Genomic DNA, 27097 nt, shown 5'->3' with positions numbered 1-27097 from the left:
TCTCTCATGCTCTGAGCAGCTCCCCCGTTCACAAGCGGGGACTTGGGCTACATCTGTAAGCCTGAATGCAACTCAGTTAATCGCGATCATCTGATGACTATCGATAGTACTAGGCCTGATGTTCGCGTCGACCTCCAGCAAACGACCGCGAGAAGACGACGTCGAGGCCAGCCCGGCTCAGACGAAGAAGACATGCCTTGACGCATACGGCTTTGTACGCGATGGAGAATTCTGGTACCAGGATGGTACGATCATACTGGTTGCGCGAAATGTCCAGTTTCGCGTATACAAAGGCATCCTCGCGGATCACTCCTCGGTATTCGCGGACATGTTCTCTATCCCGCAACCTGCGTCTCCCCCTGCCGGCGCGCTACCTCTTGACTGTCCAGTCGTCTATCTTGATGATATCCCCGAAGACATCCGCTATATTCTTCGAGCACTCTACCCGAAGACGTACGCGAGGTCTGCCTCCTTTGCCCTTAGCATTATCATACGCACTGACCATGTACTCAGCCTTGTCTCGGTAGAGCCACAGATAGCCACATTCGATGCGATCTCTGCCTACGTTCGACTCGGTCACAAGTACCAGATGGACCATCTACTCGCTCAAGCCCTCGACTTCCTCAGGCACTACTTCCCGACCGACTTCGAAAAGTGGAAAACATACAAGGACTACGTCCCAGAGTCGTGGACCCCGGTGCAGGCCATAGGAGTAGTAAATATCTCCCGACTGACGGCATGCGGGTCGATCCTGCCCGCGGCTCTCTCTGTCTGCTGCACGCTTGAGGGCTCAGAGCTCCTTCAAGGCTTCGAACGCAAGGATGGGACCAAGGAGAAGCTTACCGAGGAGGATACGGCACTTTGCTTCACGGCACTGAACAAACTCACCCAGGCATCCGCCCGTGTCATGCTAGAGGCATTTGCACCGTTTACCTCTCCTGAGTGTCTCTCTCGGAAGGAGTGTCAGAGGGGAGTTCAAGCGCTCCTCTACAGTTATACAGACGATTCACGGACAATCGCCGACCACCATCCTTTCCGCCCTTGGAGTTATTACACTGAGGGATCGAGGCACGCGCTGATTATCTGTGCGACGTGTCAGCGAATTCTTCGATCTCGGCTCGAGAATGGACAGCGGAGGACATGGAATCAATTGCCGCAACTTCTGGGTATCACCGTCGAAGGCTGGTCAGGACAAGCGGATGAGGGGGAAGATGAGGTATGTTCCTTGAGGTCCTGTTTCACCGATGTCCCGTAATCATTGAGATCATATGTCGCAGGAATATTCTGAGAGTACCCCTTGAGCAGAAACGCGAATAGCAAGGGACAGTCTGTGTATTGTTAGCCTTCAACCGAATCCAACTTGAACTTCGCTATTGGCCTTAGCGCCTCCCTTAAGCATACACGTGATCGATGGTCTTCAAAGTGGCCGAGGCCGCCGTGCCACGTCGCGTAACTCAGGCTGCTGAGACCGGTCCACCATCGTTCTACAACCACAAGAATTCCATGTAATAGTATCTCTCTGCGAGGCTGATATGCCGATACTGACATGCAACCATCTCAGATGTCAACGCTCTTCTCCAGGAAACGGTCCCGTGAAGACGACTCGGACGGTCAGAGCGACCCAGAGTGGCGGGTGACTGGGGTGGCGCCAACGAAGAAGACACGTACCGACGACGAAGACGCTCCAGGACAGCGCCAGAGAGATGAAGAGTTCTGGTTTGAGGATGGCTCGGTCATTCTCGTCGCAAGGAACGTGGAGTTTCGCGTCTATATGCGCGTGCTCGCAGACCACTCGCCCGTGTTCGCGGACATGTTCTCTCTTCCGCAACCGAAGTCCGCAGCAACAGACCGTGCACACGGCTGTCCCATTGTACCCCTGGAAGAAGATAGCCCTGAAGATCTCCGTCACGTTCTTCGAGCTCTGCTCCCCCGAAAGGGCGCCACGTGAGATATTGTCGTTATCCTCCTCACTATTCCTCATGAACTGTATATCCAGATTCGTTCATTTGGATGCTCATCCTCCGAGTACGACATATGAAACAATTGCAGCCTACCTTCGACTGGGGCACAAATACCAAGTAGACACGCTGTTCGATCAGTCGCTCTCGTACCTCAAGAGGTACTTCACCACCGACTTCGATATCTGGCAACAGTGGCTCAAGCACAACCAGTATCAAGTTCCTGTCGAGTGGGGCGGCCACGAATCCAAGCTCTTCGCCATTGGTGTAGTCAATCTCGCGCGACTTGCTCAATGCGACGCGCTGTTACCCAGCGCCCTCGCAGTCTGTTGCTCCTCGATGCCGACCAGCTCGTCACGGGATTTACACGCCCCGATGGGACTCAAGAGCGGCTGAGCGAAGACGACCTGAAGCGTTGCATGTCAGGAGCGCGGAACTTGGCACTTGCAGCTTCGGGCGCAGTCATCAAAGCGTTTGCCCTCTACGATATGCATGGTTGCTTGTCAAGGAGCAGATGCCGACAAAGGATACAGTATCTACTACTGGACCACGCGGAGACACCAGAGTACTTCCCGATGTACAAGCCCTTTGACGACTGGTCAGCCTATTTCAAGAAATTCTGGGAGAGGTGGAGGGGAATCTGTGGTGATTGCTCCGAGAAGCTGAACGATCGGTTCGCGCTGAGCAACGAAGTATGTGGGCGAGGTTACCCCGCATCTTCGACATCACTGTGGAAGGGTGGCCCGAAGAGAAAGACTCCAACTAGGTTTGTCGCTGTCATTTCGAAGATGCGCTTGAACTTGACTAAGATCTACAAAGTTCGACGACTACGCGATTGACGGCGATCGCCAATTGAAGGGGGGAGATGACGGAGTACCGTACATGCCATAATCAAGAACACTATGCGTTCCTCCGCATGACGGATATGTACGAGTACCCGGAGTACAGGCGGCGTCAGCTTGTTGCGCCGAAGTGCAGAGCCTTCGGAAGACAGAGGCAGCGCTTTCATGCGTGGCCTGTTATCAGAACACTGTTAGCGAGGTTACCCAACAGACGGGAAGACCATACCTTGGTCAAAAACGAGACTATTTGGCCCAGCCGTCAATCTTCAAGCTCAGGATACTCGGGAGTTGGCTCCAGATCTTCCGCTGTTCCTCGATCAGGTCGTCTGTAAGCGCCATTCGACAGAACCGGCATATGGGATCGTCGGTGTCGCCCATTTCCAGAAAGTAGGACGCGCCAAAGAAGGGATCGTCGTTGGCAATCATATCCACATCGTCCTCGAGGCTACGGAACGTCACTTCAATGCCTATACGGCACCTTCTCGACGTCTTGCACCGGCGGCGTTTGGTGAGGCATGCATCGTTGAACACCTGAAGGATCATACGAGTAGACTTCTGCATCAGCATGACCTTCGCCTCGAGGCAGCGCTCTACATCTTCCTCTTCCAATAGCTCGCGAATGCCGTCTTCGACCTCTACTCCTTTGAGTAGCTCTTTGGTGGTGAGCCTACAGCAGCATAGCAGTGCTGTCGGAAGAATGGAAGTGCAGCCGGTGAGCCGGGCGATGTTGACGATACCAATGGCGTGTTGTCTATGGAAATACCATGAATCCAACTGGAATCCATGAGGTGCCCGATTGGCAGTAAAGACGCGTGAAGTCCACCTATCAAAGTCGGCGACGTAGTACTGCCGGAGGTAGTCGAGCGACTGCTGGACAAGATCGTCGATCTGATACTTGTGCCCGATGCGAACGTATGCTGCAATTACCTCGTAGGTGAGTTCGCGTGGTCCCGTTCGGACGTTCCTGGTAAGTAGGTGACACGACACATCAGCATTAATGGTGCGACGACAGAGTAGACACTGACTCACAGTGTGTGTTTGTTCGGAAAGAGAGCACGAAGAACGTGTCGAAGGTCCTCCACCTTGTCCTCTAGGTGGACGACTGGACACTGACAAACGTCTATTCCCCCGCCAGCTGCGGTAGGGGGCGGTTGGGGGAACGAGAACATGTCTGCGAACACAGAAGAATGCTCGGCGAGGACTCCCTTATAGACACAGAAGCGCACGTCCTCGTGTGCGTGGAGAATAATCGTCCCATCTTCAAACCAAAACTCCGAGTCGTCCTGCGGCAATTCCTGATCGGGCTCTTCCAGACGGGCCCTTTTCCTCGTCCGGAGTTCGTCGGCCATGATGAGCTACTGTGGCATCAGTGAGTCAACACATGGCGTGCAGGTTCAGTTCTGTGTTTCAAGACTCACAAAAGAGACGACGAGAAGTAGCGATGGTGGACGTCGTCAGCAGAAAACCCGCAAGGGCGCTGTAACGGGGTCGCGGAGAATGACGCGTTACGTCACGCGTATGTAACGCGCGGCCGTGACGAGGAGTCCGGCCAGCACGAGGAGCGAGGTGGGATGTGCAGACGTATCATTGATTGAGCATAATGTGAGAGAGTACTAGTACGCTAGCATTGCAATAGTAGTGTGCGACTCTCAGAGTAAAGAGGGGGTCGGACAGTGTACACGAAAAGAAATACTCGGAATCGGTCTCAGGCTCTAGACTTCAGAGTTACACGCAGTCAGGATGCTTCCCTTGGAACATGTTCTGCGGCTTGTTCCTGTTCGTAACAACCTGCACCAAGATTTACATGTGACACAGGGAAAATACGATGAAACCACTTACAGCGGGACAGCGGCAAGCCATGGTGGCGGGATGTGCGTGTGCGGCGCTGGTCTTGCATCTCGGCGACATACAGTCGACCCGCTCTCCAGAGTAGTATCTCCCGTGAAAGTGCTTCAAACAGTACACGTTAATCAGAGCGCAGCCAAAGAGAGAGCAGAGATGCACATACGCCACAACCACGATAGTAGTCCCCGATCCTGAAAGAGAGAAGGTGAGCTTCTCGCGCCTCCGACATAACCGACGCCGCAGACGTACAGTTCGTGCTCGCACATGGCGTTGAGTATCAGAATTCAGCTGAAACAAAGAGTTGAGGTTTGAGAGGGGCTATCCCGGGCTCGAGTCGATTCCAGACGGAGGAAAGGGTAAGAGAAAAGGCCTCGGAGCGGACAGATAAAGCGGCGGCCACGAGCTGGTACAATAGCCTTCCTACTTCAGCAGACAAAGGCAGCGGAGGCGAAAGCCACACGGACACAATGAACGGTACCACAGCCGTATCGCCTTGTATTCGGCTCGTGGTGACGTACCGCATTAGCTTGATGCAAATTCGGACGTGCGGCCGCAGCAACGAGTCTATTCAGTCCACATCGTCCTCACTCGAGGCATGCCTGGGAATAAGGACCCGCGATGTTCGTAGTCCCGGACAGGTCCATGCTATGGCTATTATGCGGGTGGCACATGCCCGCGAGCAGAACCGGCGTGTGCCACTCGGACCCCGCGCCATGCTCATACAGGTGTGTATTCGTGATACACGCGGCTAACTGGGAGCCACATAGACCACACGCGTGCTAGGGTGAGAGGATAGAAGTCTTTGCTGCGTAAGACATGTTATGATGAGTGACGAGAGCGGAAGGGCTTCAGAAACACGCACCTGCAGCTCGCCATGATTGACAGGCCGCCGGTGAGAGTCCGGCCTATTCAGTGCGGGCTGCGTGCGCCCTAGATTGACGGAGAATACTTTACTTCTCCGAGTTCTTCCTTGGCACTGACACGGGGTCCGTCGAATACATTGAAGCAACTTAGAATCCTAGTATTGCTTGAGGCAGTGTACTAAATCGTGGATCAGACGAGGAGAGGCTTACCTGTACGCTCTCATAAGCCCGAACCAGTGCGTAGTCAAGGTACACTTATAAGCAAAGAGAACCAAGAAATGTCGGAAACACGTTGCCTCCGCATCTCGGAGGCAAGATCAGAGAGGACAGCAACGGTGGTGACAGACAGACTCGCTGCAGTCTGCGTGGCAGGACACCCCAAGATAGCCGACTCCGGCAGTTCCCGAAGCTGAGGGTGCAGCCGCTTGCCTCTGCTTGCAACATACCAGATACATGTAGAGTACTTACAGCGAGTCTCTTGTCTCATCCACGAGAAAGATTAACTTGAAGAGTGCGATGACGTTCGGCGCAGTGCGATCGGTGCGGCACCGAGGACATCTTCGCCTCTCTCCCACTCGGTCGCGCCCTCGAACATGTCAGACACGCTCGAATCTGCACGCTTGCAGCCTAGTACATTCCGGGAGGCAGGATGACGACATGCCCCGTTCGTGATCCGCTGGACTTCTCGGGGCGAGGGAGCGAACTTAAGACTTAAGGCACTTCTCGAGGTCCAGCAGGCGCACGAGTAAGTTGCGTGCCGGCATCTAAGCGGATAGTAGAGTACAGTAATACACACGGAGAGACATTACATGGGCGGAGCTCAGGCTACAGACCTACGACTCGCGAAGGAGAATACGGGGGACTGCGCGCAGGTGGTAGAATACATAACAGGACGGGCAGAAGCAGGGCACGATGTCGTGAGAGTCCGCGCGGTTAACGGGTTCCGGGGAGACATGAAGGGCGTATTAAGTCTCCGGCTGATAGGATACGAGGGTGTCGAGATCGCCTAGGTGGCGTGAGTGTCGCAGTTAGTGTGGGAGCAGTGGCTGAAGGGAGTGGACACCATCTGGCGGCGCATGGGAATCTCGGGAGGATGGGTATGCTACAGTACATATGGGATTGTAATAGGTGCGCGGATCGCTAACTGCGGTGGATAATAATCGTCGTCAGCCATGGACTAGCACGAATGCAGCAGCATTGGGCGCAGCGTACCTGGAGGGACCCGAGCATTCGCGGAAGTCTAGAGTACAGATCGTGTTTTGGTGTTTTGAAGTTACGCGGAGGCACGTCATGAGCCGTGCTTGCTCGCCAGGACGGCGGCGACGACGATGACAGGCACGATGGCCATGACGCACATCCATGCCCAGAGACAGCGCTTCGCCCACTTCGTCTCCGCCTTGTGGTACGCAGCGAGGCGGCGTTCGCGTTCCTCGGTCGAGTGCACGGGGAGGCTGGTGATCTCGGGATGCGGCGTCGGGGTGTAGAAGAGGAGGGAGGCGCCGAGGAGCCACGACAAGGGAAACACTGGTAATCGTGCGCGCGGTGCGGCATGATCAGCGCCTGCTGCATGTGGTACAACGCAGTGGCACACTCACCAAAACCAAGAAGGAAGAACAATCTCGCGCGCGTCTTAGGCTCCGGCATGACCTGCATCCGCGCACTTCTCTCTGCCTCCTGCACCATGATTGCGTTCGCCCACTTGCTCTTCCTCCCTCCGGAACTCCCCGTGGAGGTCGTGTGGGTCGACGATGAGGTCGGTGGGGAGGGTGCGCGAGCCGCCGAACCACTCCAGAAGTCCGCCATGAGGCTCTGCTGGTACTGGAGCGTCGCGAGCGTGGACTCTTGCTGATGCGAGGGCGGGACGGGAGAGGGAGGGACAACGGTGACGCTCGAAGCCATGCTGAAAGGACGGAGGGCGAGGTCGCCAGTCGGGGAGGCAGGAGATGCAGAGGAGCCTCCGAATAAAGAGCGGGCTTTGGACGAGATGAAAGAGGCCATTGTCACTGGTAGGTGGCGTGGGTAGCGGGAGGGTAGGCTGGACGAGTGCGTGTGGGTATGTGGGCTAGGATGTTCGATGGGATGCAGAGATCGAGACGTGCGTCAAGCACTTCTTGGAGACCGGAGACCGTGCGTCGAGCTGGTGAGTGGGGGTGGGGCACTCGTAGCTAGAGGTCTTATCCTGACTGGACCTGCGCCTTTTCCGCAATCGCCTCGCCGCGACGGTCGCGCGCATGGCTGCAGCACTTGATGCAACGCGGCACCCATGGAATGCCCGACCATTCAACTAAAGCTAACACCCATGACTCGCATGGACCTGCAGAACAAAAAGAGTCAGCGTTCGCGAGCGTTGTCTATGCCATATGCGGGCGGAACACGCACCTCCCAAGCACCTCCTAGAATCAATGTTATGCATCGATTTCGCGCGCAAGACAATAAGAGCAGATGCTTCTCCCGCCGGTCTGATTGTCTTGCAGGACGCATTGGCACCATAATGAAGATTTCAGTGAGAGCCGCGAGACCATCGATGCGCTTCGATGGCGTGTTGAAGACAATAAGAAACAGACGCCGGCCAGCACTCCCCGCGGAAAAGCAAAACGGTATCATGTCCGGCCGTTTCGCTAATGTTACGATCGCTCGGAGTCCATACTGATCACTGTACATTATAATCGGCGTTCAATGTGGCACAGTAAATTACGATCGGAGTCCATACTAAGCTTACATTACGATCAAGTACAATTAAAGTCCGATTAGTCTTAGTCTCAGGTCCGACGTTTACTAGACTTAAGCAGGCTTTATTACGCTCTGTACGTTTCGTGAATATAAGCACCCTCGAAGCGAGGATCTATCCTCAGCTTCGAGCTGGTACATTCTCCCTTCCTCCTCCTGGCGTGTCTCCTCCGCCTGGTCGTATCATAAGCTCGAAGCTGCTCCCTTCCTCTCGCGTCCGCGGCATCTAGCGGGCTCGAGAGCGTCCTCACTCGTACTACGCGTGACCGCTGGTGCACAGCAGAAGCGCTCATCTCTCCTCTTTCCGACACCACCATCCGATCTCCTCCATCCCTCCAACCCCTCTACTCCTCGCACCTCGGGACGACCTTCCCCGACACGCGACACCTCTCCGACAATCTCAGCGACACCTCCCGTGACATCGGACGACCCTTCCCGACGACACAATTCCTCGATCACAACCCTACCCGGAGACCTTAGTAGTACTATAGCTCATACGGTATAGTTCTCATTACGCGTCTTGTCGCTAATTCTTCTACTCTACTATAGCATACTCCTGTACAACATTCCCCCACGCGTCAGTCAGCCTTTTGAGGCAGGCGCGTTACAGCCTCTGCAGAGTTCGAGCCCCCGAGTGTTGTCTCGGCGAGCCCTGCACGCTACACACCCGTCCTCCTGTCCGGGTCGAGCCTAAATAACTCGATCGCTGGCGCACCGTGCACTAGACGGTGGGACGAGTTATTCATTACATGGACTACGACTACGCTACGCCCCGTCCGTCAATATTGCTGCCCGCACCCTCCTCCCCGACGAGCGCAGACCGCGCTCCCCCTCTCAAGACCTACCCTCGGAGCGCACTTCACCCTCCCCACCTGCCCTCCCCTGCTCGAGAGCGTTCCACGCGCGACGATCCGACACCGAGCGCGACTGCTGGTTCAACGTCGACACCGACAATTTCGTCGAGTGCGACGCGACCCCCTGTCCGAACCGGTACCGCGACGTCACCTCGCAGCTCGGACGACTTGACTCCCACTTTGACATCACACCCATCGCCCGCGCGTCCCCCTCTTCACGCCTCTCTTCCCCGCAAACCAACCACTCCAACTCCCCACCCCAAGCTACTCGAGCAGCAGGAGCGATGGCGCATCAACTCGATCCGACTACGCAACCCTACGTCGAGCAAGCGATCACCACGCTCTTCTCGCGCCTCCGTCCCTCGACCGCCCCCACCAAAATCAAAGAGCCTGACACCTTCGATGGGACTAAGGCGCGATACGACGCCTGGAAGCAGCAAGTACAGCTCTACGTGGGAAGCCTGGACAAGAATCGAGCGATCACTACCATCATCTCTTTTGTCCGAGGTGAGCACGTCGAACGCTGGCGCCAGTCATTCACCAAGAAGCACCACCAGGGCGCACACTGGGACTTCGCGACCCTCGCGGACTTCTGGACCGAGCTCGACGGAGTCTACGTCGACCCGAACCTAGCGAAGACCGCACAAGCGCGGTTGGAGCAGTGTTTCATGGGTCAGCGCGAGGCCAACGACTTCTTCCAGGACTTTGAGGAGCTCGTCGACCAGGCCGGCTTCCAAACGTCCGAGGCGCACGTTATCGACCTCCTGCAGCGCAACGCCAAAAAGTCTATCATCCAGACTATTTACGCCTCCGGCACCGACCCCGCTGACTACGACGCATGGAAGAAGCGCATCACCGACATCGACACGCTCTGGCGTAAGGGCCAGATCATCCTGCGCGGCACCGCACCGACGTCTCAGACCTCGACAACATCCCACACCACCGTCACCACTACTTGCACTCCCACTTCGTCGACCACCACGTCAAGCTCTCGAACTGCGAGCGCGCCACTCCCTTCCCAGACGTCTACTTCTCCCGCATTCAAGCGCGATGGTACCGGCATCACGTACGGAGGCCGCGGACAACCCATGGACCTCGATCGCGCATGCATCAAGTGCGGCCAAAAGAAGTCCGAGGCCGGATCGTGCAAATCCCCGTGGCACATCCCCAACCGGAACGCGCAACAACAGCGCATCCGTCGACACTGGGAAGACCCGGACGAGCGCGATGACTTCATCGAGGCCATCCGCCACTTCGCCGCTGAAGATCCCGAAGACTTCGCGGCGCAGGGTTTCGACAGCGGGAGCGCGTAACCGCATCTACGCACTCCCCATCTCCATCACTTATCTCTTCGACTCCGTGTACAATAGCGACAACGAACCCATTCTCGGCTCTTCACCATTTCATTCCCCCGGACTACGACGACATATACGACTCGTCATCCATCTTAACTTCAACTTCGACTCCCTTCCCTTCGACTTCTACCGCGACACCTCTACCCTCGTCGCATGTGACTCATCCCGAAGAGGCGTCTCACGCTGAGCGCGGCCGGCGGGTTAAACCGGTGCTTCATTCCTCTTTGTCGTTTTCCTCTTGTACTAGTAGTAACAGCAATACAAAAACCAAAAACATCGAAAAATGTCCGAGTGCGGCGGACGATCAAATCAATGCCCTTAGCATCACAACGGAGGGGCCTCGGTATTTCAAGGTGGTGCGGGGGTCCGGCGCAAGGCGCCAGTTGGACATCCCGCTGACCATCGAGAATCCTGAGACGGGCGGGCAGACGGACTTGATAGGATTGTTGGACACGGGTTGCACGGGATCATGTGTACATAGGGACTTGGTACGACGAGCTGGACTTACGATGCACCCGTTCGAGAAGCTGATACCGGTGTTCAATGCGGACGGCACTCCGAACGTGGGAGGATCGATCACCCACTACGTCTTGCTATGGCTACGCATTGGAGATCACCGAGAGCGTTTGCAGTTCTTGGTGACCGACCTCGGAAAGGCAGACTTATTCTTGGGCCACGAGTGGATTGAGCATCATAATCCCTCGATAGATTGGCAAAAGAAGACAGTTGAATTTAATCGATGCCCTTCCCAGTGTCAGCGTGTCATAAGTGAGGGTGAACAGATCTTCAAGCTGAACATCTCGTCCTATCTGAAGTCTCGGCGGGAATATCTGAATGCAGTACATATCAGGGCTCGAAGTTCTGTAGCGATGGATATTGCTATTGAACAACACAAGGCTAAGGTGCAGCAGACATTTGAACAGATGGTCCCGGAACACTATCGGGACTTCAGGGATGTATTTTCGGAAGAAACATTTAATATACTTCCGGAACATCGCCCCTATGACCACGTTATCGAGCTGCTACCAGATGCTAAGCCCTACTGCGGAAAGGTCTACCCAATGACACTCGAGGAGCAGGATGCCCTAGATACTTTCTTGGAAGAAAATCTTCGCACGGGACGAATAAGACCATCTAAGTCCCCATGGGGTGCACCATTCTTCTTCGTCAAAAAGAAAGACGGGAAACTCCGACCGGTCCAGGACTATCGGAGATTGAACGACATGACGAAAAAGAATAAATATCCCTTACCTTTGATGTCGGAGCTTCTCAACCGACTTAAGGGTGCGAATTATTTCACTAAGTTAGATATTCGATGGGGTTACAATAACATACGCATGAAGGAGGGTGACGAGGAGAAGGCTGCGTTCCTGACCAATCGCGGCTTATATGAACCTCTTGTCATGTTCTTCGGACTGTCGAACAGCCCTTCAACCTTTCAAATGATGATGAACGATATTTTTCGTGACCTCATCTTGAAAGGCAAAGTTATTGTATATTTAGATGATATCCTGATCTTCTCGGAGAGCCTCGAAGAGCATAGGTCGATAGTCCGGCAGGTATTACAAATCTTACGAGACAATCAGTTAACGGTGAAGCCAGAGAAATGCGAATTCGAAGTCCAGGAGACCGAATATCTCGGTCACATTATTGCTCCTGGAATTGTAAAAATGGACCCTGCTAAGGTTGCCGGTGTAACCGGTTGGCCTATCCCTAAGTCCAAACGGGATGTACAGGTGTTCCTTGGATTTGCAAATTTCTATCGTCGCTTTATCCGAGACTTCTCGAAGATTGCCGCGCCGTTGAATAGATTGACCGGAATGGCTCTATGGCAGTGGACTGAAGCTGAACGTCAGGCCTTTGAAAGGATCAAGATTGCGATTACCTCTGCACCGGTACTCGCAGTCCCTAATGACCATGATCCTTTCAGGCTAGAATGTGATGCTTCAAAGTTCGCGCTTGGGGCTGAGCTCGCGCAGAAGCAAGACGGACGGTGGCGGACCATTGCATTTCTCTCAAAATCTCTATCACCGGCAGAGCGTAACTATGAAATCTATGACCGCGAAATGTTAGCCATCATGACAGCGCTTGATGAGTGGCGGCACTTCCTGAAGGGAGCCAATCAAACGTTCGAGATCTTTACAGATCATAAGAATCTCGAATATTTCAGGAAGCCGCAACATCTCAATCCGAGACAAGCGCGTTGGGTTATCACTTTGCAGGACTATGATTTCGCGCTCGTACACCGACCTGGTAGAACCATGGGCAAATCGGATGCGTTATCTCGTCGCCCTGATCATGACATTGGTGACGACGCAAATGATGACATCACATTACTAAAGCCTGAATGGTTCCGACCTGTAACCGTACACGGTATGGATGATATCCAGAAGGACTGTCTGGCAATGACTAACCTTCTTGACAAATCCGTAACCGACCGGGTTGGTAAAGATGGTGACTTTGAGACGACCGAGGACGGTCTCATCTACAGAAGGGGGAAGTTGGTAGTGCCTAATGACAAGGGTCTGCGCGGCCGCATCATTGCTGCGCATCACGACTCAGTCAGTGCGGGGCATCCGGGTCGCGAGAAGACTCAGGAACTTGTTTTTCGATCCTATTGGTGGCCATCTATGCGTAAGGACATTCGCGCATATGTCAAAGGATGCGCCATCTGTCAGAAGTCCAAGATCGATCATCGACCTCGCGCGGCACCACTGAACCCAAACCCCATCCCAGAGTACAATTGGGAATACATTTCTGTAGACATGATCACGCACCTCCCGGGATCACATGGAGACAATGCCATCCTTGTCATCGTAGACATGAAGTCGAAAGACTTCATTGCAGTACCCTGCACTGACGAGCTCACGTCGGAAGGGTGGGCGAACCTGTTCATCAAACACGTCTACGCGAACCACGGACTGCCACAACGCATATACTCAGACCGAGGGTCCATTTTTGTCTCCTCATTCATCCGAGATCTATACCGTAAGCTGGGCATTCAAGGAAACCCTAGCACGGCCTACCATCCACAGACGGACGGCCAGACGGAAAGGATCAATCAGGAGATTGAAAATTACCTTCGTATCTTTGTTGGTCATCGCCAGGACGACTGGGCGGACTGGCTGCCACTCGCGATGTTTGCGTTCCGGAACAGGAAGCACTCGGCCACGGGGTTCTCGCCGTTCTATATGACACATGGGAGACATGCATTTACGGGGGTAGAGACGAAAAAGACAGTCGCAGCGGAGGGGGCGGAACAATTTGCTGCGCGGTTGAAGAGCATCGCAGGACAGGCGGCGGTAGCGTTGAAGATGGCGAAGGATACTATGAAAAGAAAGTACGATAAGCACCGGAGAAAGGCAGTTCAATATAATGTGGGGGACTGGGTGCTGCTCGACTCGTTCCACATCTCGAGCGAGCGACTGAATAAAAAATTAGAAGACAAACGATACGGACCTTTTCAAGTTCAAGCTAAGGTGGGCTCCAGCGCGTACCGGCTGAAGCTCCCGAAGCAATGGAAAGCGATCCATCCCGTCTTCAACGAAGCCCTCCTGTCGCCAGCCCATCCGCCCGAGTTCCCTAACCAGAGTCCCATGGAAGTAACGGCGCCAGATGTAACCGACACAGTGCCGGAACCCGAGGAGATTCTGGACTCCAAGGTGGTGCGCGGCGGACTGCAGTACCTAGTGAAGTGGAAAGGCAAGCCGCGGTCAGAGAACACATGGGAGAAGCGAACACAACTCACCAGTACTGTTAAACCATTACTCGACACCTTTCATGCCCACAATCCCGCCGCTCCTCGCATGCCCGTCATCACTATTGCTCCCCGGTCGCGCAGGCCCGAGTTCCTAGACCCAGATGAGAGAGGATGGGAGAATTGGACACGCAGATGGACTAGATGGAAAGGCGGAGGCAATCGAGCGTGGACACTAGCCGAGATCGCACACACGGAATCGTGAGGACACGATTCTTGAGCGGGGGGTATTTGTTACGATCGCTCGGAGTCCATACTGATCACTGTACATTATAATCGGAGTTCAATGTGGCACAGTAAATTACGATCGGAGTCCATACTAAGCTTACATTACGATCAAGTACAATTAAAGTCCGATTAGTCTTAGTCTCAGGTCCGACGTTTACTAGACTTAAGCAGGCTTTATTACGCTCTGTACGTTTCGTGAATATAAGCACCCTCGAAGCGAGGATCTATCCTCAGCTTCGAGCTGGTACATTCTCCCTTCCTCCTCCTGGCGTGTCTCCTCCGCCTGGTCGTATCACTGCTGCCCTTCACCCCGAAGGCCCCGCAGTGGGAATGTGCCGCTTGTCTGGATGGCCACTGTGGAGCCTGCCATTATTGCGCGCGGAGCCGACCACGGCGGTGATCTCTAGGTTGTTAGCTTGGAGCCGTGTGCTGTACTGGTTTCGCGATGCCATCCGAACTAGTATGTACTTGCCCGGACTCTCCGAATGCCCCTATTCCTGTGCTCGAGGTCATGGGAAGGCTCGCAATGTGGTTCAACGTGCGTTTAGATAACAACTTGATATCGCATTGAAATTATGTAGTATTTGATACAATTCTGAGCTGGACAACCTCGCTACATGAAGGTGGCAAACAACATGATTGACGACCTACTCCGCCGTGACACACGCCAGCCAGGCTATTCGATCATTGGAAAGCACTTCATGCATTCAACTTGATTACAATACCCGTTCAATTGACCCTGATAGACCAGCAGTCGGAATGCAGTACTGCTTGTCCGGCTTGTTCGCTCAACATCTACGACCTTTGAACCTATGTAAGTGCATTTTTGAATCTATGAGCTCTCTGAATAAAATGATAACGAGTGGAACAAACCAGTTTTGTATGCGCTCAGTGTCCAAAGCCATTCCAAGCTGTTCAGCTATCCAATCACGCTGTGGTCCATTCGGATTGTCATTCCTACGGAGATAGTCTTCAAGGAAGGCTGTTTGAACTCCGTTCACTTTCTTGTTTGGCTTCTTGCCAGTGAGGCTCCTAGAGGAAACATCACTTGGAACATAGTTGGGATCGCGGTAGCGCTTTCCGCCAAACCTGGAGGATCAGACATTGCGTTCAGATTGTATCAAGATCGACGGTGCACTGGCACTGGAGGTTGCGCACCAGTTTTTGATATCCTCCGTTCGGCATCCTGTCCGCCTGGCAAGCATAAGCCGCTCCTCATAGGTCGGCAACTTGCTCTGGGTTTGATAATATTCATCGAGGACGTCCATGACGACCTTGTACGTGACTGCTCGCGTATCCGTTACCGATTGATAGACACATGTCGAGGCCAAACCGTCTGCCTGACATCTGCCACAAGAAGGCATTGACCTGTCGCAGTTCCTCGATGAGAGATAGCTGAAAAAAAGATATTCAATATCATTGTCAGCCTCGAGGGCATAAAGGATTGGCTGGGACATGCTCACCAATGAGTGCATGCCGGTCTCTGGGCCTGGCCAGACTCTTCATGGATCGAGCTGATGGTCGGTGGGAGGGGTTCCGGGGCGTATCCGCGGTGCGCGACTTGCTGAAAGCCACTCGCGACGCTGCTGCTGCCTCGCCATTCAGCCTGCAAAGTCGTGGGCGCGCATTGGCCAGGTACGGACAACATTGGCCCGTGCACGCCAGCGGGGCCATGTGGAAACGCGCCGGTGTATTGTCCATGAGCGGCGTGCGAAGAGACTGCGCCAAAGTTGCTGGTACCACCATACACAGCAGCGGCAGGGGCGTGTCCGCCAGGTACTGCCATGTGTGGCCCATGCACCTGCGCTCCTCCTGCGTGCGAGGGCGCGGGAGGAAAGGGCGGATTGTTGTGGATCGGAGGTGGTACGTGCGGCGTGACGTAGGCCGGTGCGGCCGGTGCGTGGTTACGGTTCGGAGGCGGCGGAGGCCTGCTTCCATCCCAGTTTCCTAGAGCCGAGTGGGAGCTTATCTGACTCGCAGTGGGGGTTATGTAGTGGATGGAGTTTCCATCGTCGGGGAACGGAAAAGACATGGTGTACTGGGTGGCGAGGAATGGTCGGTCGAAATCGAAGGGTTATGGGAAACACCTCCCATCTCGCTCGCTCAAACTTATACCACTCATAGGTCAAAGCGAGGCCCTGACACATGAAGTGCCGCAAGTGCAGGGAGTCCAAGCGTGCTTTGGTACCGGTCCAAGCTCGCTGTGGCGTAGAGGCTAACGCAAGCTTTGTACAACCCCACCACGCTCATACATCTAGTCGTATCTCCCCCTCCGCCTGCGCCTTCAGAAACTCCTCGGAGAACGGGTAAGTCGTGTATCCCTTCTCGGTGCTCGGCGTGTAAAGGGATTCGAGGTCCACCTCGTTGAGCTTGATGTTCTTCCGCAACCGGAACGGAAGATCCGGCTAACCAATCCATCTAGTCAGCCATCCGTTCCTCCACACAAGGAACAGGAAGGAGAGACACTTACGTTCGCGGAGAACGCACGCGCGTAGCCGATGAGATGCCCCGTCTCCTCTGCGACCTTTAGACCGGACTCGCGGTCGTACCCTCCGCAGGTGATCAGCGGTCTGGGAGCCCAGATGTCGTTGATGAAGGACTCCTTCTGTGAACACTCCGGCAATGAGCATCAAATCAGCCATCATCGAGGGGTGACGTGATAGCGTACCGAGGGATCCTCGGGGCCCTTGCTGAAAATGGCGTTAAGAGTGATGAGATGGATGTATGCAAAATCGGGGTGTCTGGCTTTCAGCTGTTGGACAAGATACGAGAACTGGGGGATGGGGTCCTCCATGCGCATATCTACAGACACATTCGTGCGTCAGCATATAAGAGAAGAATGAAGCCGTGCGTAGATGCAGGACGTACCTTGATAAACCGACCACGGACTGAGACGGATAGCAACCTTCTTCGCGCCGACGGCCGCGACGACCGCGTCGAGGACCTCAAGAGCGAACCGGGCGCGGTTCTCAATGGAGCCACCATACTCGTCCGTGCGCTTGTTCGAGACGTCCTGGAGGAACTGGTCGATGAGGTAGCCGGTCGCACTGTGCACCTCGACGCCATCGAAGCCGGCCTTGATCGCGTTCTTGGCGGCCGTGGCGTACCACCGGACGTACTCCTTGATCTCTGTATGAACGCGGGAGAGACGCCAGTGTCAGTATATGCGCATCGTCTGCGATAACAAGGCCGTACCGTCCTTGGTCAGTTCCCTAGGAACGTCGTTGGGACGTTCTTTAAGCGGGATTGGTGATGCGGACACGTATGGATAGTCGGGGAACTCCTTATGGAATAACTCGGGGCGCGCAGCTCGACCCAATGCCCAGAGCTGGAGGAAGATGTACGAGCCCTTCGCATGAACAGCATCCGTGACCTAAGTATACGTTATGTGCATCATCGAAACGATGGAGCATGAAAACAAAAGCAGACGGACCTTCCTCCAAGCAGCAATCTGCTCGTCATTCCAGATGCCGGGCGCAAAGGGCTGGCCACTCGCCTGAGGTGAGATGTACGTCGCCTCGGTGATGAGCAGCGTGCCTGGAACGCTCGCGCGCTGAGCGTAAAACTCGACGGAGAGGTCCGTCGGGACGTGCTCCGCGGTGTTGCGGAGACGTGTCTGAGGGGCGAGGACGACGCGGTGGGCGAGCTTGATGTCGCCGACCTGGATCGGCCGAAAGAGAGTGGGAACGGGACCGGACCCAGAGGACATGCTGTGTACAACGGGTGTAGAAAACGATCTTATATGTTCGTTTGGGTGGTTTAGGGGATCAGAGATGCAACATGAGTGCCTTTTATAAACCCTCTCGCCTCGCCAAGGTTGAGAAGGCGGACATATTCCGGTTAATTCGGACACTAGATGACGCGGCAGCACCTACACATTGCATGAGGTGATATCCCGGATTCGCAGTGTAAGCGGAGCTGGTGAGCATCAAGATTAAGCACAACTTGAAGCTTGAAGTTTTGAACAGCGTAATGGTTATCGCGCGAGAATCGCAGGCTGACTCTGACGCAACAGCTGGCAAGCTGACCAAGCGGGCCCGGAGTTACCGGCCTTTCCATTCTCGGGCATACGGCCGGGCGCTACTGTACCCTTACCGCGAACTTGAAGCACATCCAATGCAACCTGAGGGTCCTAATTATATTTGAAGGTCTGTATCCTGACTGTATCGGAAATTCACTAGGTGTAGCATGGAGAAGGACCCAAATTCTCTCCTAAGCCTCATGTGAGACTGCCAACTTGGAATCTGAAGCCTCCGACAAGCTCACGCCAGCACTCGTCCAGACCATGCATGTAATTCGTCCAAGAAACCAGGTGCTCTGTAATGTTACAACGACTCCAATTGCTCTCAAAGTCTTCGAACCAAATATCTTCGTCTTGACACTCCCATACTCTTCTTACACCGCGACCAAAACATGCCAGCAAGTTCAACACTCATCCCGTCGACTCTCTACCACGCGGTTTCAGGATACGGCGTACGCCCGCACGCACAGCCCGGGAGACCGAGAGTCACACAGTGCGCTTCTTCAAGATGAGATCCGAAGCCTTCTCAGCGAGCGCATACACCGTCGCCTGGATGTGTCCCGCCATTTCCTGCAAAACGGAGTCAGCTTCCCTCCACCTGCATATGCATCATTCATAGTCAATACTACTCACCAAAGGCAAGATAGACGCATCGACCTATATCGCAATCATTCAGGAATCAGCACCCCATACTCGCAGGTAAAACCCAACCCCGGTACTCACAACGCGCAGGTTCGCCGTCCCATACACCTTCAGCTCCGGGTCCACCACACCGCCGTCCTTGCGCGGGAGCATCGCCGCCGTCCCGACGGGGTGGAACACGCACCCGAACCCGCCCTTGATGTACTCGACGAGCGCCTCGTCCGACTCGCCCAGCTCAGGCGGGGGCGCGATGCGGCGTATGACCGTCTCCTTGATCGGGCGCGTTGCGTACACTTTGAGCGCGAACTTGAGGCTGGCGAGCAGGACGTCGAGGTCGAGCGTGTTTGCGAAGTAGTCTGTGGGTGAGTGGAGCGTGAGCGGGCAGTGAATGCGAGGGCTATGAGAGGGAGGAGGGACGCACTGGGGTCGATCGCGGGAGGTGTCTTGGGGTCCGCGGAGGCGATGTGGACAGTACCGCGCGAGAAGGGGTGCATCGTGGAGCACATCATCGTCGAGTAGCGCGACTTGGGAACGGGCTTCAGGCCAGTGCCAGGGAAGAACCCAGGGTAAGGGATGATCCTATGTAGGAGTTAGGAGTAGGAGTAACAGTAACAACGGCAGTAGCAGGAATATCGTCGCTCGTCAGCTCTGTGTCCCATGCTTGCGAACGAAAACGAACGAGACTCACTCGGCCTCTCCGGACGACGGGCTGAGGAGCCACTGGAGCTGGAACCTAAGCAGGCCCTGCAGCCCTTGCGGGGCGTCCTGGATCGCCTTCTCCGCCTTGACCTTCCACTCCCGGAGCTGCTCCTCCGTCGCGAGGTTCTTCGTCGACACGAACGCGTACATGGCTGACGGCTGGGAGGTCAGGAAGCCGGATTTCTGCGTTTTGCTGCAACAGGGACGTTATTACGGTCAGTATAAAACGAAGATGGCGGACGAGGAGGGACGCACTAGAGCTCCATCTGCGCGCCGATCTGCTCGGGCGCGTCCCAGAGGAAGTCGAGCGTGTCGTTGCTCGGGTCGATCTCGTGCGTGGCGGAGATGTACGGGTGGTCCTCTGTCAGAGTCGGAGTGGTGCGATGTCAGTGGGTGCGCACGATCGTGAGGTACGGATAGACTTACGGAGGTTCTCTCCTACGCCCGGGAGGTCGACGAGAGTCTCGATGCCATGTTTGCTCAAGATGTCCTTGTTGCCGATACCTGTGATCGCGGTAGCGTCGTCAGTCGTTGCTAGGATATAGACATGCCGCATCTAACGTCACGTACCGGAAAGCTCGAGGACTTGCGGAGTCTGCAAGGCACCTTGTAGTAGGAGGAGAGCCCTCTCAGCCAAACACAAAGGCAGAGCACAGATTCGCACACGAGTCACTTACCAGCAGAAAGGATGACCTCCTTCTTGACCGAAGCCACATACTTCTTGTCGTCGCTCAGGAATTCCACCCCAGTCGCTTTCAGCGGTGTCGACCCGGGCTCGAAGATGATGCGCGAGACCAGCGTGTTGGTCAGCACGACGAGGTTCTTGCGCCCTGCGTTCGGCTCGTAGTACGCCTGTAAGTGTCAGATACAAATACAGATGTTCAGCTTTCTGTGTCGGTGTCACGAGCGATTCACACAGAAGGTACGAACGTTGGCTGCGTAACTCCTCGTCACAGTCTTCGGGTTGACGGCGCTATACATCGTCATGAGGCCGACATTCTCTCCGTTGTACTGCGCGCGCGAGCTCGATCAGGGCTCATTGCGTAACAAAGCGAGTCTGGACGTACCGGGTCTGGATTCCGGGGCACGCCGAGCGCGCTGAAGGCATCGCTGAACGGGACGTGCAGGGCGGCGATGTGCGTCGGGTAGCTCTTGAAGATCGGGCCAGAGGTCCCGTGGAACTTGGGGTCCGGACTCGCGAGTTTGTACTCCGGGTTGGCGTTCGCGGGAGACGGGAGCGTGGTCTCGACCTACGAGCGGACGAGTCAGCATGGGTATATGCGCATGTGAGACTGCTGGGGAGGACGCGCCTTCTTCAAGTACTTGAGGAACTCGTCCCAGTTCCACCCGGGGTTGCCCAGGGCCTCGATCGCTGCACGCTCATGTCAGCAAGTGTTACTTGGGCAGGAAAGGATGCTATGATGCGCACCGTTGTACTCGTGAGCTGGGCCACTGCAACGGAGTCAGTATGAGAGTGAGTAAAGCGAATTCGCTGGGTCCTCACCGGTGGAAGTTTCCGAAGTTGATCTGAGCACAGATATGTGAGTAAGGAATGCCTCAGCACGATAAACTAGTACGATATTCACCATCGACGAGCCACCCAATCCTTTGCCACTGTATACACCACGGTCAGTCTGCTGAAATGAGAGACGTGTGCTGTCGCATACCGGTTCTGAGGGATGACACGATCGTTGGCATGTTTCTGCGGGACAGACTGGAACGTCCAGTCAAAAGTGGGGTTGAACATGTTGCTCCCAGCCAGACCTGACAAGAGGTCAGCGCCTTGTTCGCCGCCCGCAAGAGGAGGGGCATACCTGGAATGTCGACGCTGTCGACGTTGGCATGGTTGGCTCCAGCTTCGATAACGCCGACCTTCACAGAGGGGTCTTCAGAGAGCCTGCAAGACGACAGTCAGTACACAGACATGCGAGCGAGCTTAGTACCAAATAGCCTACCGAGCGGCCATGACAAGGCCAGCAGTACCGCCCCCGATGATGACGTAGTCGAAGGAGTGCGACGCGAATTCTTCGGCTGTGGTCATGGTGGCTTGTTGAGATGGTCGAGGAGTGCTCGCAGTCGGGTAGTGCTAGTGACTAGAGACACACTGCGCTGGAGTGAGTGATATAAGGTGCAGAGGTGAAGCGTTTCCCAAGGACACTTAGAACGCACCAGGCCAAAACCTTGAGCGTAAACTGCGCTTACCTCGACTCGGAGAACATACGAACATGCCCCAAAAGAAGCCCGACAGGGCCTGCTTACGTGACGAGAATGTGATCGAAGATGATGGCCACGGCGGTATCGAATAGATGGTCAGAACGGCAGGACGTTCTGACTAGGGAGGTTCTGACTAGATCGGTGGGAAGGCTGTGGTTGCCTTCCTGATCCGACTAAGAGCGCAAGACGAGTCTGCGTAAGACAACTCGTGGAGGAGCGGATATGCAGAAGAACGAAGAACATGTGCTGCATCCGTCAACTAGAGTGACTGCGAGGTTGCCGACGAAGCATTCTGAGCCGGCACTGCGGGACCTAAGTATGGAGCACAGCTGGCGCGTACTGCATCCGTCTGCAGCGGCACAACGTCACGACGGCGTTCTCTGACAGCCTGGTACCTTCCATATCGGAGAAGTAACCTCGAGCAGTCGCGCCTGGAACACCCTCAATGCTGCGATGCGGTACTATCATTGCGCAGGAACATGGGCGTGGCCGCGCTGATCCGTGTGTGGTCTGAGGAGGGAAGCCGTGGGTAAGTCAGTGAGCACATATGGATGTGAACATGCCCACCGATGCAGTACCGATATGTCAATGTTCAGGATTATCACACTGGATCCGTCTGGCGCTCTGCGTGGATGTCTCAGGTGGTCCTGGACCCTTGATATGGAACCACTGTTGGACGACAGTTGACACTTTTGTGGTCCGCTGAGAGGCCGGATATATTCAACAAAGAAGAGCCGGGACACGATATTCGATGTCGAAGCACGTACCTGTACACGGTAACAGTACACCGGTGGGCACTGCGCGCGAAGTCTTCCGATGGAGGATGTATCATGTATGCACCCGGCCTTGGCTTGAACACGGCGTGTCGAGAGGACAGAGATCACGCATCTTGGAAGACAGCAGCTCAGTTGATGTTCTGAGTCGTAGAAGGTGTGCGCAAGAGAAGTGAGAACATACGAGGACCTGTCAGATGCGACCCAGTCGGACGAAGTCTAGGTTCAGACTCCGAGTCGGTGACAGGCGCTCACGGTCGGCCCGGCGCCGGGCTGGCGGCTACTTCCGAAGAGTGGCACAGGTGACAGTGATGCAGCGAGAACGTTGAAGCTTGCCCACTGCCTGTGTACATCGCCGCCTTGTGCTCGCTGCGCCATGCATGGATCCGAGGTAGACCAGTGTATCTGCATCCCGTGTGGCCATCATGATACGCCCCATATCGGCGGATGATCTGTCTACCATCCAAGAGCCTCCGACTACCAAACCGAGTACCCACCCACCCATACAAGGTCCCGGTCACTGCAGAGCCCTATGAATAAAGTACGCTAATCCACCCTTGCCCGTGTCCAAGCCACATCTCCTCACCATGGCCGCCTTATCCACGACAGACCTCGCCGTCGTCGCACTCTGTCTCTTCGTCCTCGCCATCGTCTGGAGACACCAATCCCGACTCCGGCGTTCGCGCTTCCCTCCCGGGCCGCCGCCGCTCCCCGTTCTCGGCAACATTCTTGACATTCCACGCGAATACTCTGCTACCGCATACCGATCTCTCTTCGACAAATATGGTCCGTCTCTCACCCACTTCTCTTCCGTGAAGACGCCTCAGAGTCAATTGCGAATACAGGCGATATCGTATACCTTGACGCCGTGAAGCAATCCATCATCGTTCTGGGCACCTATGCCGCTGCTTCTGAGCTCTTGGAGAAACGCTCGGCGAAGTATGCCAACAGGCCGAGCCTCATCATGGTGGGCCTGTCAGTCTTCACATCCTCTTCGCGCTGTAGTACGTACCCACTCATTAGTCTTCTAGCATAGGAGGGGATTGGATCATCCCATACAGTAGTTACACCAACGTCTGGCGCGAACGCAGGAAGAGATTCCGCGAGTTCTTTAGCGCCAATGTCATCAAGGCCTATGAGTATGCCCAAGAAGCCGGCGCGCAACGACTCATCCAGCTCTTCCTCTCCGCTCCCAAGGACTATGCCGACAACGTGCAGTTGTGAGTCACTTCCCTGGCTGCGGTCTATCTTATCATCAGGCCAGGCTCACCGCGACCCAGCGTCTTTGGCTCGACAGTGTTCTCGTCAGTATACGGCATCGACGTCTCTTCGCCGACAAATGAATACCTCGTCATGGCGGACGACGTCATGAGCATCATCAAGGAAGTGTTCACCGCGGGACGATTCCTCGTCGAGGTCTTCCCGTTCCTCCAGCGCATCCCCGCCTGGCTCCCTGGTATGGGCTTCAAGCGCAAGGCCGCTACATGGGGCGGCATGCTGCAGGAGATGCGGAACAAGCCCTTCGACGCAGCCGCTAACAGTGTTGTGAGTGCGCCTTTGGGAGCTCGATCGACTGTCAGCGTGGGCTAACGTGCCTGATTCAGCAACGCGGGGAAAGTGCACCATGCGTCGTCGAGACTGTGCTTGACAAAATCTCAACACAACCTCCTCAAGTCCAAGCCTTCGAAGAGGCCCTAGCTAGGGATGTATGCGGCAACGCATATCTCGGTGCGTCGTAGACCTAACACCTAACATTCGCATCTTCGCTAACACCCCGGGACAGGTGCGATCGAGACAGTGAGTATCCCTCTTTCAAAACCACAGCCCGCTTGCTAGCTTTAGCTCAACTCACCCTCCACTCCCAGGTCACAGCGACCTTCTTCACCTTCCTATACACGATGGCGCTCTACCCCGACGTCCAACGGCGCGCCCAAGCCGAGATCGACGCCGTCGTCGGCCACTCCCGTGCCCCCCTCCTCAGCGACCGCCCGGCGCTCCCATACATCGACGCGCTCCTCAACGAGTGCCTGCGCTGGATGCCCACCGCGCAGCTCGGCGTGCCGCATGCGTCCGTTGAGGACGACGAGTACAACGGGTACATCATCCCGAAGGGGTCGATCATCCTCGTGAACGTATGGTGAGCATCGCATCGCGCGCCCTCCAGCCTGTGCTCGCTCGCCTACTGATGCGATGGTGCCGTGCCCGTGTCCGTGTATGCAGGGCGATCGCGAGGAGCAAGGAACACTACGTCCAGCCTGACCGCTTCATGCCGGAACGGTTCCTCACCAAGGACGGGCAGCTGAGCAAGGACATCCTCAGCCCGCGGTCCTACGTGTTCGGGTTTGGGCGCAGGTGCGTCTCCCCGCTCTTCCTCCAGCTCTATCTCAGATACCGAACTCATTCTTTCGCGTATTGCAGAGTATGTCCGGGGATGTACTTTGGCGACGCGTCGCTGTTCATCACCATCGCGTCCCTGCTGCACGCGCTCACGATCAAGCCTGCGCTCGACGAGTTCGGCAGGCCGCGCATCCCGTCGGTCGAGAACGTGAAGATGAAGGAAGGGTTCTTGACGTAAGTCCCCGTCCCGCGCGGGTCCGCCTGCGCACATTTACAGTACCTTGCCACTTCTCGCTCACTTGGCGCGCCGCGCACGTCCTACAGGCACCCCGAAGTCCCAGGGTACGTCTTTGAGGCAAGGTCCCATGCACCGTGACCGTGGACGTGGATGTGACTGGCGTCTTCGAAGCGCACTGTACCAGTATGCTTATCTAGAGTCCGTTGTGCATCGGACCATGGCCATTGACCGGCTCGAACGCTAAATATTCGGTGTACCTGCCTCCAAAGCGCACCCGTTGCTCATATGACCGAGGTTCTTAAGCTGTCTACTGTATATCTGTACTCCTCGGAAGAGTCGTGCGCAACGAACGTATTCGTGTTCTCTAGGCCAATTTTCTGCAGGATTCAGTTTCATGGGGTCAGATAAGTCACGTTCTATGTAGGGGTCGGAAATTGTGGACAGCATTTTATGCAGGCAGGTTAGAACGGCATATTACAGCCCTTTGCATATCAGTCTGGAATTCGCGACGCGCGAATCTTTGTTTGTCCCGAACAAATATTGCCTTAACAGGTAACAACCTAAACCTCGCGTGTTTTCCTGGAGGACTTCATGGGCAAATTTTGGCACGAAATTGAATCTAGGAAGGTCAGGGTGCAATTGTGTGTCACTTCTGAGCAGCAAGAGCCTCAGATATGCAGCACTGTGCAGCAGGATCGGGGCTGGGGACACACTGGCTCGTGCCACCGGCTGTTTTCTCTTACCCGTTAAGGCAATGTTTGTTCGGAGCAAATAAAGATTCGTGCGTCGCGAATTCCAGACTAATATGCAAAGGGCTGTAGCCTTTTCCCAGGTATAAGGGTACATATTTAGTATATAACAAAATGCTTACTTTCAGTAATCCAATTTCTTCCCCTTTTGTTGATTCCCGAAATGATGCTTTCTTGAATTCTTTGCTGGCACACAGTTCGGTTCCGATGAACATGGTAGGAAGCTTGCGGCGGGAAGCCTGGACAGCTGGACACTTCGCGCCGCACTGAGAGATCTCAATGCTACATAGAGGAGCTCTCATCTCATCTCAGCCTGTCGTGTACTGAACTTTACATCCCCCAGACCGCGAACCCCGCGGCAATATTCATGCCGAGCCTGAGCCCAACAATGATCCATCGGAGGATCAGAGGATCCCCGGTCAACCTACAACACATCTCATCCATCGAGGCAGATGTCTTCTCAACCGCAATCCGCGATGCGACGCGCTTCCTGCCTTCCCTCCGGGGATGTCCAGGTGCGTTCCTTCGCGGGTTTGTTCTGCCCGTTCGAATGTCCCTGTCGACCTGGGGGCAACTGCGCGCAGCCGTGTGAGCGACCCCAGCCTCGGGATGTCCATAGCCCGCTTCGCAACCTGGCAAGGCGGTTGGCTTCGGGGGTGGCACGCCCATGATGGTCTGCGCAATTCTTCACGTCTGTGACCGGGGCTGGAGCGGCTTCTCTTGATGACAGCGCCAGGTGTTACTCGCCGAGAGCAAGGTACCCGGGTCCGGGGGCTGCAGCGCTGCGTCGTGTCGATGCTAGAGCCCCGGCGGAGGTACTAGTACATACCTTTCTCGTCCAAAGCTCTCGCCCTGCCGGAAGCCGCCGTGGCCGCATTGACGTTTCAAGAGCGAGGCGCCGGCAGAGGGGCCGCGCTGTGACCACAGGCACGGCAGGTGGCTTCTTATTTCACTGACAGGACCAGCGGCACGCGGGATGTAATAAGTAAAGTTCG

General features: G+C 55.4%; 11 protein-coding genes across 11 annotated transcripts; 5 read left to right on the top strand and 6 right to left on the bottom strand.

Annotated features, from left to right (window-relative positions):
* Positions 1 to 31: 31 nt before the first annotated feature.
* Positions 32 to 1392, top strand: L226DRAFT_482950 (uncharacterized protein). The gene is made up of 4 exons (XM_067676989.1): positions 32 to 55; positions 114 to 462; positions 514 to 1216; positions 1278 to 1392. The coding sequence occupies exons 2-4, from the start codon at positions 119 to 121 to the stop codon at positions 1299 to 1301; spliced, it is 1071 nt and encodes a 356-aa protein (XP_067537349.1). The 5' UTR covers positions 32 to 55; positions 114 to 118; the 3' UTR covers positions 1302 to 1392.
* Positions 1393 to 2167: 775 nt separating this feature from the next.
* L226DRAFT_350629 (uncharacterized protein) lies at positions 2168 to 2966 on the top strand. The gene is made up of 2 exons (XM_067674141.1): positions 2168 to 2724; positions 2778 to 2966. Exons 1-2 carry the CDS (start codon positions 2252 to 2254, stop codon positions 2812 to 2814), a joined length of 510 nt encoding a protein of 169 aa, XP_067537348.1. The 5' UTR covers positions 2168 to 2251; the 3' UTR covers positions 2815 to 2966.
* A 77-nt stretch (positions 2967 to 3043) lies between these two features.
* Positions 3044 to 4149, bottom strand: L226DRAFT_521518 (uncharacterized protein; the record flags this gene model as incomplete). The annotated part of the gene is made up of 2 exons (XM_067678707.1): positions 3044 to 3764; positions 3830 to 4149. 2 exons carry the CDS (start codon positions 4147 to 4149, stop codon positions 3044 to 3046), a joined length of 1041 nt encoding a protein of 346 aa, XP_067537347.1.
* A 2474-nt stretch (positions 4150 to 6623) lies between these two features.
* Positions 6624 to 7678, bottom strand: L226DRAFT_350586 (uncharacterized protein). Its single transcript, XM_067674140.1, has 3 exons — positions 7104 to 7678; positions 6721 to 7032; positions 6624 to 6652 (listed from the first exon to the last, which is right to left on the bottom strand). Exons 1-2 carry the CDS (start codon positions 7504 to 7506, stop codon positions 6797 to 6799), a joined length of 639 nt encoding a protein of 212 aa, XP_067537346.1. The 5' UTR covers positions 7507 to 7678; the 3' UTR covers positions 6624 to 6652; positions 6721 to 6796.
* Positions 7679 to 9469: 1791 nt separating this feature from the next.
* L226DRAFT_442588 (uncharacterized protein) lies at positions 9470 to 9940 on the top strand (the record flags this gene model as incomplete). Its single annotated transcript, XM_067674833.1, has 1 exon — positions 9470 to 9940. A coding segment is annotated over one exon (471 nt), but the record flags the coding sequence as incomplete, so codon positions are not given.
* Positions 9941 to 10824: 884 nt separating this feature from the next.
* On the top strand, positions 10825 to 11097 carry L226DRAFT_430938 (uncharacterized protein; the record flags this gene model as incomplete). The annotated part of the gene is made up of 1 exon (XM_067674697.1): positions 10825 to 11097. A coding segment is annotated over one exon (273 nt), but the record flags the coding sequence as incomplete, so codon positions are not given.
* Positions 11098 to 15028: 3931 nt separating this feature from the next.
* L226DRAFT_532796 (uncharacterized protein) lies at positions 15029 to 15811 on the bottom strand. Its single transcript, XM_067680335.1, has 3 exons — positions 15588 to 15811; positions 15303 to 15518; positions 15029 to 15239 (listed from the first exon to the last, which is right to left on the bottom strand). Exons 1-3 carry the CDS (start codon positions 15791 to 15793, stop codon positions 15218 to 15220), a joined length of 444 nt encoding a protein of 147 aa, XP_067537343.1. The 5' UTR covers positions 15794 to 15811; the 3' UTR covers positions 15029 to 15217.
* A 77-nt stretch (positions 15812 to 15888) lies between these two features.
* On the bottom strand, positions 15889 to 16529 carry L226DRAFT_611210 (uncharacterized protein; the record flags this gene model as incomplete). Its single annotated transcript, XM_067686251.1, has 1 exon — positions 15889 to 16529. Exon 1 carries the CDS (start codon positions 16459 to 16461, stop codon positions 15889 to 15891), a length of 573 nt encoding a protein of 190 aa, XP_067537342.1. The 5' UTR covers positions 16462 to 16529.
* Positions 16530 to 16675: 146 nt separating this feature from the next.
* L226DRAFT_521514 (NADH:flavin oxidoreductase/NADH oxidase) lies at positions 16676 to 18138 on the bottom strand (the record flags this gene model as incomplete). The annotated part of the gene is made up of 6 exons (XM_067678706.1): positions 16676 to 16834; positions 16900 to 17043; positions 17098 to 17231; positions 17298 to 17558; positions 17625 to 17802; positions 17863 to 18138. The coding sequence occupies 6 exons, from the start codon at positions 18136 to 18138 to the stop codon at positions 16676 to 16678; spliced, it is 1152 nt and encodes a 383-aa protein (XP_067537341.1).
* A 565-nt stretch (positions 18139 to 18703) lies between these two features.
* Positions 18704 to 22056, bottom strand: L226DRAFT_532793 (GMC oxidoreductase). The gene is made up of 18 exons (XM_067680334.1): positions 21747 to 22056; positions 21606 to 21688; positions 21459 to 21555; positions 21378 to 21405; positions 21296 to 21318; positions 21221 to 21243; positions 21102 to 21163; positions 20859 to 21041; positions 20722 to 20802; positions 20469 to 20643; positions 20362 to 20397; positions 20218 to 20295; positions 20047 to 20152; positions 19781 to 19984; positions 19514 to 19671; positions 19174 to 19448; positions 19084 to 19107; positions 18704 to 19020 (listed from the first exon to the last, which is right to left on the bottom strand). Exons 1-18 carry the CDS (start codon positions 21830 to 21832, stop codon positions 18937 to 18939), a joined length of 1806 nt encoding a protein of 601 aa, XP_067537340.1. The 5' UTR covers positions 21833 to 22056; the 3' UTR covers positions 18704 to 18936.
* A 1266-nt stretch (positions 22057 to 23322) lies between these two features.
* On the top strand, positions 23323 to 25838 carry L226DRAFT_532790 (cytochrome P450). Its single transcript, XM_067680333.1, has 10 exons — positions 23323 to 23564; positions 23624 to 23753; positions 23810 to 23998; positions 24059 to 24323; positions 24383 to 24506; positions 24562 to 24575; positions 24644 to 24915; positions 24999 to 25130; positions 25197 to 25349; positions 25440 to 25838. Exons 1-10 carry the CDS (start codon positions 23366 to 23368, stop codon positions 25489 to 25491), a joined length of 1530 nt encoding a protein of 509 aa, XP_067537339.1. The 5' UTR covers positions 23323 to 23365; the 3' UTR covers positions 25492 to 25838.
* The last annotated feature ends 1259 nt before the right edge of the window (positions 25839 to 27097 follow it).

The sequence above is a fragment of the Lentinus tigrinus genome, assembly GCF_003813185.1.
Source record: "Lentinus tigrinus ALCF2SS1-7 unplaced genomic scaffold L226scaffold_7, whole genome shotgun sequence".
NCBI classification, from domain to species: Eukaryota; Fungi; Basidiomycota; class Agaricomycetes; order Polyporales; family Polyporaceae; genus Lentinus; species Lentinus tigrinus.
The sequence above is the reverse complement of the archived record's forward strand: the minus strand, read 5'-3'. Positions and strand labels throughout refer to the sequence as shown.

Bases quoted from the DNA above. Each gene is read 5' to 3' on its own strand.
- L226DRAFT_532796 (XM_067680335.1), bottom strand. From the start codon at position 15,793: ATGCCTTCTTGTGGCAGATGTCAGGCAGACGGTTTGGCCTCGACATGT. The intron at 15,519-15,587 runs GTGCGCAACCTC...CTGATCCTCCAG, and splicing joins ACGGAGGATATCAAAAACTG to GTTTGGCGGAAAGCGCTACC. The intron at 15,240-15,302 runs GTTTGTTCCACT...GCACTTACATAG, and splicing joins ACTGAGCGCATACAAAACTG to GTTCAAAGGTCGTAGATGTT.
- L226DRAFT_532793 (XM_067680334.1), bottom strand. From the start codon at position 21,832: ATGACCACAGCCGAAGAATTCGCGTCGCACTCCTTCGACTACGTCATC. The intron at 20,644-20,721 runs GTTCGTACCTTC...TGACACTTACAG, and splicing joins CGAGGAGTTACGCAGCCAAC to GCGTACTACGAGCCGAACGC. The intron at 20,153-20,217 runs GTAAGTCTATCC...CGACTCTGACAG, and splicing joins GGGCGTAGGAGAGAACCTCC to AGGACCACCCGTACATCTCC.
- L226DRAFT_350629 (XM_067674141.1), top strand. From the start codon at position 2,252: ATGCGACGCGCTGTTACCCAGCGCCCTCGCAGTCTGTTGCTCCTCGAT. The intron at 2,725-2,777 runs GTTTGTCGCTGT...AGATCTACAAAG, and splicing joins AAGAGAAAGACTCCAACTAG to TTCGACGACTACGCGATTGA.
- L226DRAFT_532790 (XM_067680333.1), top strand. From the start codon at position 23,366: ATGGCCGCCTTATCCACGACAGACCTCGCCGTCGTCGCACTCTGTCTC. The intron at 24,324-24,382 runs GTGAGTGCGCCT...TGCCTGATTCAG, and splicing joins ACGCAGCCGCTAACAGTGTT to CAACGCGGGGAAAGTGCACC. The intron at 25,350-25,439 runs GTAAGTCCCCGT...CACGTCCTACAG, and splicing joins ATGAAGGAAGGGTTCTTGAC to GCACCCCGAAGTCCCAGGGT.
- L226DRAFT_482950 (XM_067676989.1), top strand. From the start codon at position 119: ATGTTCGCGTCGACCTCCAGCAAACGACCGCGAGAAGACGACGTCGAG. The intron at 463-513 runs GTCTGCCTCCTT...CCATGTACTCAG, and splicing joins TACCCGAAGACGTACGCGAG to CCTTGTCTCGGTAGAGCCAC. The intron at 1,217-1,277 runs GTATGTTCCTTG...CATATGTCGCAG, and splicing joins CGGATGAGGGGGAAGATGAG to GAATATTCTGAGAGTACCCC.
- L226DRAFT_350586 (XM_067674140.1), bottom strand. From the start codon at position 7,506: ATGGCCTCTTTCATCTCGTCCAAAGCCCGCTCTTTATTCGGAGGCTCC. The intron at 7,033-7,103 runs GTGAGTGTGCCA...CACGATTACCAG, and splicing joins GTTCTTCCTTCTTGGTTTTG to TGTTTCCCTTGTCGTGGCTC.